Source organism: Mustela nivalis (assembly GCF_964662115.1).
Source record: "Mustela nivalis genome assembly, chromosome: 6".
NCBI lineage: Eukaryota > Metazoa > Chordata > Mammalia > Carnivora > Mustelidae > Mustela > Mustela nivalis.
This window is the reverse complement of record NC_139025.1, coordinates 119594999-119608684: the sequence shown is the minus strand read 5'-3', so window position 1 is coordinate 119608684 and position 13686 is coordinate 119594999. Positions and strand designations below refer to the sequence as shown.

Sequence of the window (13686 nt, the reverse complement as noted above, 5' to 3'; positions counted from 1 at the left end):
CAAATAAATAAAATCTTAAAAAAAAAAAAAAGCTTATTAACAATTAAAGCTGCTGGAGGTCTCAGGCAGAAAGCATGGGCTTTGGGGCTCTGACCACTGCTCCCTCACACTCAACATCAACACTCTTGCCATGTTTTTAATGAGCTGGTCCTCTTTGCTTGAAGAGAAGGGATGCAGGTTATCCCTTGTCAAAATAATGGGTACATTATCTCAAGCCGCATCCCTTTCTTACTTTCTGATTCAACTGTAGGATGATGCAATGATTATGTCGGCATCATCCAATGTGGCTCCGAGTCTACGATGAGCATCTGAGGCTCAGGCTCTATACTGGATTCCGCCCTCCATATACCTGCCACCCATGCAGGCCCCAAAAGCATGTCTACCTCCAGGAAGACCCTGCAGCCCAGAACTTGACTGCTGACACCGCACCCTCTGACCACCCCTTCTGGACCCAGATGCTGGTGCAGTGCTGCTGGGCTGGGCTCTCAAAGCTGACTGCTACATGCTCAGGCACATCCAAGGTGGCTGTTAAACATACCCATTACCACCAATTAAATGCTATTGACTCATATCAAAAATGTCCAAATAAGAATGCAAAACTCATTGTTTCCTGATTCTCTTACTGGTTTTGCCATTACCTATCATCTAGAGCTCATCTGTGTTAGGCTAGAAGCACTGTGTAAGGACATGTTACTAGAGTTGTCACATTGTTAGCTTGCAGTCAGTCACGGCAGGGGTATTTACACCACAGAAAGCAGAGCTTAAATTGGTGCTGAATAATGAATGTAACTTAGAGGAGAATGAGAAATCACCTAACTGGATTTAAAGGCAGATTTATTAAGAAATAAGCTAGGACAGAGCTCAGCAAACTACAGCACAGGCCAAATACCACCTGTATTCGTATGGCCCTAGAGTCATGTAAAATGGTACATATATTTTCATTGTTTAAAAAAAGAAAACCACAACAACAGCAAAGAAGACTATATGACAGATACCAAATGTGGCCTGCAAAGGCTTAAAGTGCTTACAATTCAGAGTTTATTTAAAAAAAAAAAAAAAATTGGCTGACATCTAAGTGGGTAGACTGAGATGTAATTGCGTTTTTCCAAAATCATGGATGAATTGCAACTGTCGGTTGGCTACAGGTACACGTGTTTGGCAAGGGTCAACAAAAGCACCCTGCAAGACTCAGCTGGCTATGTAGAATCTCCAGAAAAATATAGTACGTTGTTTATCATCTGTAATTGTGAGCCAAGGATCCTTTATGACAATGACGGGCTAGCTCTCTCTCTACAGGACCAGAAGGTAAATAAGTACTTCAGAATTTCCAGGCTATATGTCTCAGTCACATAGCCATTGTTTTCATTTTATTTATTTATTTATTTTTTAAAAACCCCTTAAAAATATAAACACCATTCAAAGCAACTGAGATCTTACAAAAACAGCCCTGGGCTGGGTTTGGCCTTTAGGTAATAGTTTTATAATCTCTGCGATATAAATGCAAATGTCCTCATGCCCCCAGCAGAGATAGTTGTTAGGCATTTACCAGCACACTACTTTTGAGCTTGTATATTCTCAAGTCATTCTACCCAACAGAACTCTCTGAGATGATGGAAAAGCTCTCTATCTGTGCTGTCCAACACAGCAGACACTACTGAACATTTGAAATGTGGATGCTTTAACCAAGAAACTTAAAAAAAAATTTTTAATGAATTTAAATGTAAGCAGTCACCAGTGACAAGGGCTACCATATGGGGCATTTGGTTCCAGATGGTTAAAAATGTCAAAGGTGTTCTCTCTAGATAAGTAAGTGTTATAAAACCACAATGAGAACATTGCAGAATGTTCCAACTGGACAGCTCATTCTCCTCCTACCGAGATTTATTTTCCTCATAGTGGGCGCTGGTCTTGATGTATCTTGCCAGTTCTATTTGCATGTCCCCGAACAGTGGAACCACCTGGAGCTGCTATATTTAAAGAACAAAAAAAAAACAAGGTCACTAGGTATGTTTAGTCACCAAATACAATCACAAGAATGAGTAATGCTGGTAATTACTATGTGCTGAATACTATCTCTGTAAATCATTTACTAGAAAAAAAATGTAAGTAACTTACATATTCACTTTAAGAAGGACCATATACAACTGTAGAACCAATATTCATAAAACCAATTCAAATATTAAAATTAACTTACCTTGCTGCTAGACCCATGGTCATTTAAAAAAAAAAAAAATCAATTGCATTTCTATATACTAGTACCAAATAGAAAACGAAAATATAAAGAGAAACAATTTGGGGCACCTGGGTGGCTCAGTCAGTTAAGTGGCTGCCTTTGGCTCAAGTCATGATCCCAGAGTCCTGGGATCAAGCCCCAGGTCAGGCTCACTGCTCAGTGGGGAGTCTGCTTCTCCCTCTGCCCCTTACCCCTGGTCCTTTTCTCTCTCTCTCTCTCTCTCTCAAATAAATAAATAAATAAATAATCTTTTAAAAAAAAAAAAAAAAAGGAGAGAGAGAAACGATTTATAATTGAATTTTAAAAAACCTATAAATATGTATGAATAAATCTAACAAAATATGGCCAAGACCTCTAAACAAAAATACTACCAAAAATTCTAAAGAAGGTTTTGAAGTTTTAAGTGAATGGAGAAATATATCAGGTTCATGGATTAGAAGACTTGGTATTCTACTCCCTAAATTGAGCTATGGAATTGATCTATGGAAGCCCAAACAATATTCCAAGAAGAAAAATGGTTTTATGGGTAGTGTGTATATGGAAATCAGCAAGCCAATTTATTTGAACAGTAAAGGGATGACACCCAAGACAATCTTGAAGAATGTAACTTGAAGGCTTTCTGATAATGATAAGCAGATCTGTTCTGTTACCAGAGAACTTGTATACATTAAGTCACCTGGATGCCCATAATGGGGAAAAGAAAAAGATCTAAAAATGTCAACCCCCATTCCTCACATCATACATAGAGGCCAGGTCGAGAAGGAATATAGATCTAGATAGAAAAGGAAATGGTGCTGTTTCTAGAAAGTAATAAGAAGGAAATTCTCATAAGCCTGCCCTATACAAAGATTTCTAATAGTGGATATTAAAGGGATGTCTGGGTGGCTCAGTCAGTCATCTGACTCTTGGTTTCGGCTCATGTCATGATCTTAGGGTCCTGGGATCAAGCCCCACCTTGGGGGGTCCCCACTCAGCAGGGAGTCTGCTTGTCTCCATCTCTCTCTATCCCTCCTCCTGCTCTCATGTGCTCCTTACTAAAATAAATAAATCAATCTTTTTTAAAAAAGTAGATATTAAAGATTGATATACTAGACTACAATAAAATTAAGAACTTTTGTTCACTTAAGACACTCTTAAGAAAGTGAAAAGGAGAGCCACATAGGGCAGAATGCATGTATTTCAGAACACATGAACCCAACAAATAACACGTACCCGCATACATAAAGAAACTTGAAATGACACTTCACAAGACAACACACAAAACACTAATAGAGTGAAAAGTCACCAGGGAAATATCAACTAAAACACAAGGAAATACCAGCCAAAAATATCACAATGATGTACCACATTTCAGGATGTTCTTTCCCAAAAGAGTGACAGTGCCAAGTGTTGGTGAGGATGTGGAGTGGTGAGAATGCAAATCAGCAGTCATTAGGCTGTATCTAATACTGAAAATATATATGCCTGTGGTCCCTAATCCTAGCCCTGGATATACATATGTTCAACAGAAACATGCACAGATGTGCACTAAATCAAAGCCGCATTGTTTGTGCCAGCCAAAACTCAGAAATGACCTCATGTTCATCAGAACAGAACGGATAAATAAGTTGAGGTTTTATCATAAAATGGACACCATGAAGAAAACCTAAGGACTATCTATAGCTGCGGGATCTCACAGGGATGAATTTAACGAATGAGTGAAAGCAGCCGGACACACATAGCCATGATTCCCTTTACACAAGGTTCAAACCCAGGCAAAACGGATGCAGAACAGGAGGGAGGGTGGCCACCTTTGCAGACAGAAGCCAGTGACATCCCCCATTCCCGCTGCCTATGCCCACATTTCCAGATGCAGGTCACAGAATTGACCTCCCAAAATTCAAATTATTTACACTTGATAAGAAGGCTTATCTAAAAAAATGTAACTCACCTTGAAGTACTTATCGATTTTGGATAAGTTTATTCTTTTCTTGGCATCAAGTTTATAGATGTTGCTGACACTCCCATCCATCAAGTATAGACCAAACCCCATGACCTGAAAATCACAAAACGGCACAAAAATACTCAGTCCTGCAAGTTTAACTACCCCTAAGATCATAAATGGAGAGTTCACTCTTCTTTCAAAAAGCACTTTCTCACAAGTTCCTTATAAATAAATAGCTACCCCTTCATATGAAGCTATTCTTCTATGCATGTCATTTCTTGCGGCTATTTTAAAGTCCTCCCCAGGCACAAACACCACCTCCACCTCTCATCAAGCAAATGCAATACTAAATGTGGATTTCCATAAACATTCATGGCCAGAGGCTCCCGCTCAGATGGCACAGACAATTTCCACCGTCACAGAGTGCTCCACTAGACAGAGCACCTCCAGCACGGTGCTCTCCTGCAAGAAGAGATATTGGGCTGGGCCCACTCTTACATGGAAGGTTTGGGGCTGACAAGACACCTAGCACAAGGTCCTTCAGGGCTGTTCTCCCCAAAGGTGGAAAGCAGAACAAATGCAATGGCAGAACTGGCTTCTCCTCTTTCTAGTAAGAAAGGTCACTGAAAACCTCCCCAGGACACCAGGGTGGCTCAGTCAGTTAAAGCACCTGCCTTCAACTCAGGTCATGATCCCGGGGTCCTAGGATTGAGTCGCACATCTAACTCCCTGATCAGTGGGGAGTCTGCTTCTCCCTCTATCCTTCTCCCCTGCATGTGATCTCTCTCTCTCTCCCTCTATCTCACTCAAATAAATAGGTAAAATCTTGAAAAGAAGAGAAAAGAAAAAGAAAGAAAAGAACAGAAATTCACCAATATGGTGAATAGCCATGTTCTTGACCAAAAAGAGTCTACTATAATCATGACATAGTATTCTTAATTCCTAAGAATCATATCCTTAACAAGCAGAACCTCTGCTATAAGAAGCTAATGCTGAGAAAAGCCCTTGACCCCAGACCTCCTTACCCATGGGCACATTTTCCAGAGGGTGGCATATGATCCCAACTGGCACTGGGGTCAAGCCTGAGACACGGTCATAGGAATGTGTTGAGAGCCTGTAGTGCATGCTGTGGGCACCAGAGAAGATACTGTGTGTACACACACACACACACACACACACGGCAAGCATGAGAATAAAAAAAGGTTGGCAAAAGGATCATAATCAAAGCACAGCCTCTTCTCTCTACAGTTATGTAAGCAGTCATGCCCACACACGTACTTTGAGAAGCATGTGTTTCTCGCTGGGTGTCAGGTACATCCTATTCTCGTAGTAATCCACACACAGATTCACAATATCGGCGAGAAGCTCTTCATAGCCAGAAATCACTTCAAGCTGTTGCTGCAACGACTGAAACACAGTGTGAGATCCATGGCAGGGACTGCTCCCGGGACCCCAGACCCCAGCAATGCGTCCCATCAGCCAGAGCAGCAAGAGTACGAGCCTTACTTGTGTGATTTTGTTGTGGTTGGCCAGGAACATGGACAGATTTTGTGATTCCTGGATGGACTGTGGGTCTGCCATTTTCCGTAAAAACTGAGCAGCCCTTTGAAAGCAAAAAAAGAGTTAAATAACCAGTGTGCTTAATGACTTAAAAAAAAAAAAAAAAGGCAGGGAAAATACAGATTACTTTATCTGGTGATAGTTACCTATAAAAATGTGGGTCTTAGTAGCTCGTTATAATTTCAGCCTCCTCGAGCTTGTCTACCCTGGAATCCAGGTCACACTCTTTTGCTAGCCTAGACAGCTCACCACTTCAATGTCCATAGTTGATGGACCTCCTCAGAGATCTGGCAGTGTTGGCCATAGGCCTTCCTGAAGGGTCCCTGTATACTGGCCTCTCCCCATGGCTATCTGTTCCCAACTCTGAGAAAGACTGCCTCCCCCACAGTGTCTCCCACAATGTGGTAATGAAGATGGTCAGCACAGTCCAGGTTCTCTGCCAAGAATCCTCCAGGCTACCATGCCTCTCAAAAGTCAGGGACCACACATAGTTTTGGTGCCAAACCTCAGAGATAGAATCCCGGTTTCCTCCACCAATATGCTGCTCAATCTTGGATTAACCTCCTGAACTCTCCTGAACCTCACTTACCACATCTATAAGAACTGTCCATCTGTCCTACTCACAGGGCAGATGTGAGGGGAGAGGGAACAGCATACACATAATTACCTATACATTCAGGTCCAATAAGACTGCAGGGTACACATGAGTCTCTCCCTGGGTCTTGCAAAGAAATGCAAAGGTGGGTATGAGCATTGTGCTCATCTGGGGAGCCCCCAAAAAGTTTAGTGGAAACTGGCCACATAAGAACATGTCTGTAACCTAAAAACTTGGGAGTTTTAATGAAGAATTCTCATGGTAAAGACTGATAACCTACACCAACAGTCATTTACTCTGTGCCTCTTTAGAAATAACCCCCAAATTTCCATGCTACAGCAATGTGCATCATGTCCACATGACCAATGGTTGAGCCATGAGATATAACGAAAAACACTGCAAGGCACTTAGAATTTTACTTATAAAAGATAGTATAACCCCTTCTATTCTCCTTCCTCCCTGTAGACTGGAATGCAGAAATGATAGCTGGAGCTCAAGCCACCATCCTGGACCATGAGATAACACATGAAGACCGCAGAGCAGCAAGACAGCAGGAGCCCTGGTGTGAACACTGTAGAATCCTCTCATTAGCTGCAGCTACCTCAGGACTTTCAGGTGAGAGAGAAATGATCTGCAACCTTGTTTAAGCCACTGTTATTTCTGCAGGTTTTTGAAAAATTATAGACTTAAACCTAACTTGAACTCTGATAATGATAACATTCTTTTTTATTTATTTTATATATATATATTTATTTATTTTAATTTTTTTTAGCATAACAGAATTCATTGTTTTTTGCACCACACCCAGTGCTCCATGCAATCCGTGCCCTCCTTCATAGCCACCACCTGGCTCCCTCAACCTCCCACCACCCCCCGCCCCTTCAAAACCCTCAGATTGTTTTTCAGAGTCCATCGTCTCTCATGGTTCACCTCCCCTTCCAATTTCCCTCAACTCCCTTCTCCTCTCCATCTCCCTATGTCCTCCATGTTATTTGTTATCCTCCACAAATAAGTGAAACCATTAACATTCTTTTTTAAAATGTTCACTTTACTGATTTGAATAGTTGCTAAGACTAATGAAGGGGTCAAAAATACTGTTTTCTATTTTCCTCAAGCCTCTCCATAACCCCATGGGTTACCCTGGCATTTATACTCAGATGATTAGCTATCACTAGGTGCAAAAAAAAAGTTCGAGTGCAAATATGTGAGGGCAGAGAGAAGTGAGGATAGGATGATAGGGGGTCCCAAACAGAGGTTGCAGGAAGAAGCCACTGGAAGGCAGGAGGGGTGCCCCAAGCCCCCTCTGTGCTCAGGAGAGCCAGGGTGACTCTTGGAGGGGGTGCTGGCCCCCACAGACATACCTTTCCAGAGAGCAGTCCCATCTTTATACTATTTTATAGACTGGGCTTTCAGAATAAAGTTGCTGCTACTAAGGAAAAAAAAAAAAAAAGCTTTTTTGAAATTAAAAACCACTGATGCTGTCTACCTCCTCTACTTTCCTAAGTCAGAAAGGTTGAAACAGCTGCTCAAAATCATGTGGCAAGGGACTTGTGTAGCCAGGAGAAGAAGCTGCTCTCCTGGGCAGGGTTCTATCCTCTACCCTCAGAAGCCCCCATGCTCCACTTACAATCTCACAAACACATCAGATAAGGTCAACTCCAGGCTTTCCTGTTCAAGAGAGGTTAACAGATCAAGATCACCAGAGCTAACTCTAGGTGATGGATACATACACTTAACTTCATTATGGATCAAGCTTAAACCCTGGGTGATCTAGCCCAACTCCCACCAAAACCTCATCCTCAAATCTCAGTTTGGCACCATATCCCAAGTTGATTTTATTTTAAAGACACTGCAACAATTTTATGATTTCAGATACAACGTAACTACAGCCTATTCCAATGCAAAGTAAAATCTCATCAAATTTAATTTCATAGTGAAGATTCCTATCAAGCAGAAGAAACAGAAGTCAGCATCTCATTCCAGCTACTCATGCCTTCAATAGTACCAAGCACAGATTAACTAAAGCAAGTCTATTAGAAGAGAGTTTGCGTTTCTCTGATCGACCACCCTCCATCTTCCTGCCACCATCTGCCCCTCACAATTTTCCAGAAGCACACTATCATGCCACACCCACCTTTCCAATTCTCTTCTCCAGAAGGTCTCTCTAGCTCTGGAAAAGAGCTAGTCTCAGGGACCTGAACGCTCAGTATGACTCCATGACAGTCCACAGGCCAGCTCTGCCCACTGCTGTGATGGTGTGTACCTTCCAGGGATGTGCAGCCAGGAAATGACATACACAGGTGGCGCCCTCAGGCTGTAGAACCTGCCTGTGCCCTTACCAAGATGCCTACTGAGCCAAAAGCCTTGCAGTGGCCCTAAGCCTCTGTAACAGGGACTTGCGTACTTCTGTGTTCCTACACAAGCTGAGCACCCACAGGTTCTCAACAAACCTTTGAGGATGACCAGATCCCACTCTAGTGTCATGAAACTACAACGTACACACACCTGTGAGGACACACCTTGATGCATCACCACACACATAAACTGCCAGCTACCTCACATACCCTCACATACCTAGGTTTGTGTATTCAAACTATCCGAGGCTGCCAAATAATTGCTAACAACCAGCTGCATTATTTCAGCACATGAGATGCACACCTACTGTGTGTAGAGCGTGCATCTCACCAGGAACCACCCTGCCTGCCAGAGCACTCTCTGCAAGGACCTGGGGGAATGAAGTCAAAGCTCACCTCTTGTATGCCGAATGGTCGTTCTTCACGCTGCACTTCATGTTCTTCAGTTCATCCAACACAGCAAACATGTTAATGAACTTGCCCAGTGTGATCAAGTAGGCTTCAGACACAAAGTCCTTCCTTCTCTCCGCATGGCACAGGCGCCTCACCTCCCCACAGAATCGCTCAATGGCATTTCTCTGAGCAGAGGAGTGGAGGGCGTAAAGGCTGTTATCAGTGACGGTCTAACTCCATGCCCAGCTACAAGCATGTTATCTGGACTCACTATTCCTTTTTCATGAAATACCCACCCAAATGAGTGGATTTTACAGCTCAGTTAAAGAGACTTCTTTCTATAAAGTAATTTCCACATGCCTTTGCTCAGTGACAATCATCATTTATTTTCTACTTTACCAACTACATCCTAAAACAAAAGAATTTGGTTGATTATACAAGCAAAGTTACTGAGAAAAATGCTCCAATAGAAGGTCTACAAATAGACGTTTTAGCACTCAGAGGTGCAAAGGGGTGTTAGGGAAATTTTTCCTCTTGACAACCCCGAAGATAAAACAAAAATTCTTCTAGTAAGTTCTATCTTCTTCCTTTCCTGAAGAATCTATAATAAAAACTCCATACATGTCCAAAATAAATCTTTAAAAAACTATCAAATCTCCTTCCTGTGGCTACTCTGCCTAACCAGTGGGCCAAAGGAGCCAAGGCAGAGCAAGGACCACTAAGTGGACAGTTAGGAGAAGCTGAGAGAAAGAAAAGACCTGAAAAACAAGATGAATAAAAAGTATGAATTAACAGAATGACAAACGCATTTAGAACTAATAGAAAACAGTCCTCATGGAGGAAATACAAATTTACTCGCAAAGAGACAAGAGAAGTGAAACACAAAAGAGGTATTTATTCTAGAAGGGTCAGTAAAGCTTTAGACTGACAAAGGCTTTGTTCCTTTTTGTCTCAGAAGCTGTTATGGTTGCTTTAATTCACATGCATTTTGTTTAGTAAGTCATGGTGATGGGTGAGAATGGGCCAGATTCCTACTTCTCTGCATTAAACTCCTAGGATTATTTCACTGTTTTACCTGGAAGTACATAAAATTCATCAGTTTTGTGACCTCAGGCTCCAGGACCTCTACGGTTTTCTCATAAATTTCCACTCTATTAGGCTGCTCGTTACATTTCACCTAGGAATAAACAAGTATGACATAAAGAGGCTTCAACTTTGCTAGAAGTGAGAGGGCAGGGCACTGTTAGGGCAGAGCCAGCAGTGCCAACCCACTGTAGGGTGGAGTGGGGTGGGGTGGGGGATAGGGCTGATGGAGTGGGGGTGTGGTCTGGCTGAGATGGGGGGAACCAGAAGGGTAGGAGCATTGTCTGTAGTGGGAGAGGGGGGCTGCACAGCCATCAGGGATGGAGTGAGGCATGGCTGGGATGGGGACACCTGTGGGATGGCCCGAGAGCAGCTTCTCCAGGTATACAGCATGACCGCGTACTCTTGGCCCTCCTCCAGCATTTCATTCTGCAAGAGAATGAAATGTACACAGGGCAAATCAAAGGTAAGCAGGAAAACAATTGTAAAAAAGGACATGCCATTTTGCTTAAGTCCAGAGGCATAAACTATCCTGACTCTCACTTTGAGGGATAGACAAGTACCAAGAACTGCACACACGAGACAGTTGGTAAGAAGCTGATGATGCTGCAGTGCAGCACTGAAGCTATAACGCCCGCCCAAAGCGCTCCCGTGGCTTCCCTTGGCTGGAGAGGAGCCAGCATGCCCCAGGGTACCTGCCACAGACACTATTCCTCAACTCCACTCACCCCTAAACAACCTGCTGGCACTGCAGACCTGAAGTTGAGAACAGTATAGGGTAGATTTGCACAGGGTCTTCAAGGCTTTACCACCAGGCTACAGAGAGCCTCTGGGCTCATAAGACCGAGGCAACTCTGTCATCCCTAGTGTAGGGGAGGAAAAGCTATAAGTATTTCTGCAGCACTTAAAATCCAGAGAGAGTATCCATGCAAAGACTGCCATTATTTAAAAAACTGCTTTTGGGGCGCCTGGGTGGCTCAGTGTGTTAAGCCGCTGCCTTCGGCTCAGGTCATGATCCCAGGGTCCTGGGATCGAGCCCCACGTCGGGCTCTCTGCTCTGCAGGGAGCCTGCTTCCTCCTCTCTGCCTACTTGTGATTTCTCTCTCTCTGTCAAATAAATAAAATCTTAAAAAAGAAAAAAATTAAAAAAAAAATGTTTACAACTTTTGACCCAGTAACTTCACTTTGACAAATCTAGCCAATGGGGATGTGTTTGGAACGATATTCACCACTACATTTTTTATTACAAAGAAAAAAGGGAAACTAAGTAAACATGCAAAAATAATTAAACTGAGGAAGTTTACAAAATGGGACTTGACAGCTATTAAAAATTACTTTATCTGGCACATTTTCATGACATATGAAAAGTTTATGAAATCATTAAAATATCTACCAACAGTGTAATTCATTCATGCAATCTGAATCACATTTGAGTGTATTACCGCTTGTATGAGCACAGATATAAATAATGAGAGAGAACGGACTACCTCTAAATGCTGACAAAGGTTTTTTCTCTTTGTTTCATCTACAGATGCTCAATATTCAGAAAGAACATTTATTATTTTTATAATAAGAAAAACAAAGCCTTCTCTAAAAACAGAAGGCATTTTCATCCACTTTCTTCTCTTTTTCCTTACTATATGCCATATCAGGATAATACCAAAAAAGTGTACATTTGCCATCATAGGTACTCTTCCCCCAAGGAAAACAAAAACATGCAGAAGGAATTACCATGCTAGAATGGACAGTCGCCTGTTCAATATATCTTGCAATACCAGTAACAAATGCATTTCTGTCTTCAAAGTTAGTGTTGAAATTTGGCTGAAAGGAAGAGAAAAACCATCATGTGGAGGCCAGCATTGTAGGTAGTGCACCCCACTCCTACCCAGCACAAACCTGGTAGAGCAGGGAGGATGGTGGGGGCTCAATGCAGGGCTGCTGGTCAGGCAAAGGGAGCTCTTCCAGGAGGTCCACATTGGACAGTGCATCCTCCAGCGTCACCTGGGCCGCCATCTTGGCCTAGAACAAAACACAAAGCTACCTGAGCTGTGAGGAAGGGTGGAGATACTCTGACAATCATTCCAAAGTGGGGAAATCAGACCCCCACTCGCCTGACCCCTCTCTTGAGGGCAATGGAGATGGCTGAAGTGATTATGGCCAATCTCTCCTAGGCTTGCTCACAAAGGAGTCATGATGTAGCCTCTTCTGGCCTCCAGGAATGGACCACCACATATACTGTTGCTACCTGTCACCCTTCCCACCTTGAAGCCATTGTCCCTAGTAGGATCTCTGGGAGGGTCTGACAACCCCTCATGGAGCCAGAGGAGGGAATGTCCTCTTCTTTCAACAGTTTGTCTGCCCCAATGAAGCCAACACAGCCTCCAAGGGGGCAACAGTGCTTCCCTGCCTACAGACACTTCCCAGATGGTTCCTCTAAGCAAGGTTACACACTAATGATAAAGATGGTAAAGGTCAGAGCTCTTCCTCCAGGGACAGACTGTAGGGACTACTAAGGTGAGTGACGAGGGTCAACATGAAAAAGGGAGGGAGCTGTTGGCAAAGGACTGAAAGCACAAACAAGGCCCCGTGCAGGGAAGCATAGAAATTGAGGTGGATGTCATCTAAACACATCTGTGCCAGCTCCAGGGGAGAAGAAACAGCACACACCAGCCTGCCTCCTGCTGAATGCTGCTCTGACCCTGGATGGGATACAGGGAGTAGTAGCTCCATCCCCAGAGGCAAAACAGCAAGAAGCTCTGACCCCAGATGGGACATGTGGGGCAACTCTGACCCCAGATGGGACATGTGGAGCCACTATATGTATTGTAAGGAAAGAGTAGCAGGCAGGTTGGAGAGAACACTAAATGGAAGAGGTACCCAGTTGTTCCTCCCAACACTGGGCACCAGACAAGGTGTGGGTGTAGAAGTGCATGGTGGAACTAGTTACTAAACCCCGAGCTATTGGCTAAAGAACCAAAAAGGGAACCCCAGGGCACTGGAAAGCCCCAGGGACAATGTGGAGAGGAAGAAATCTGAAAACAGCAAGTCCATAAAGTTGCTCATGAACTTTGGGCCCACCCCCAAGCTGTATGTGTATGAATCTGATCCTCTCACACCACAACCCTTGAGACCACAGCTGGCTCCCAGATGGCAACAGGCATCACTCATGGGACAGACACAAATGGCACTGCAGAGGCTCTGAAACAGAACTGACACCAAATCATACCCCAGAGAAGGCAGGTCAGAACCATAGCCTAAATTGAACCAAGTAGTTTGCCTGCTAAAATAAAAAATCAGCATTTTCCCAGGACTTAAGATGCAGAATCCCATTTCATAATATCCACAATGTCCAGTTGCAGTCCAAACTACTCAGCACACAAAAAACCAAGAATGTCTTAACTCCTATAGGAAAAGATGATTAACATATACTGACAATGAAAGAACACAGATATTACAATTATTTAGCAGAGTTTAAAGCAATGACTATGAAAATGCTCTGACAAATAATGATAACACTCTCAAACTGAAAGAAAAAACAATCAAA

The 13686-nt window shown here is 43.1% G+C and overlaps 1 protein-coding gene across 9 annotated transcripts in view; it reads right to left on the bottom strand.

The window, feature by feature from the left end:
- CYFIP1 (cytoplasmic FMR1 interacting protein 1) overlaps window positions 1–13686 on the bottom strand; it is a 119409-nt gene that overhangs the window by 60647 nt on the left and 45076 nt on the right. For 6 of the 9 annotated variants that reach the window (XM_082735982.1, XM_082735983.1, XM_082735990.1 and 3 more), the window contains 9 exons: window positions 12039–12161; window positions 11874–11963; window positions 10494–10571; window positions 10135–10236; window positions 9063–9244; window positions 5664–5760; window positions 5436–5564; window positions 4164–4268; window positions 1876–1967 (listed from right to left, as the gene is read on the bottom strand). In XM_082735982.1, coding sequence (XP_082592108.1) covers window positions 1876–1967; window positions 4164–4268; window positions 5436–5564; window positions 5664–5760; window positions 9063–9244; window positions 10135–10236; window positions 10494–10571; window positions 11874–11963; window positions 12039–12155 — 992 coding nt within the window. In that variant the 5' untranslated portion in view covers window positions 12156–12161. The remainder of the gene's footprint in view (window positions 1–1875; window positions 1968–4163; window positions 4269–5435; window positions 5565–5663; window positions 5761–9062; window positions 9245–10134; window positions 10237–10493; window positions 10572–11873; window positions 11964–12038; window positions 12162–13686) is intronic. The other 3 variants (XM_082735987.1, XM_082735988.1, XM_082735989.1) reach the window with 1 other exon arrangement.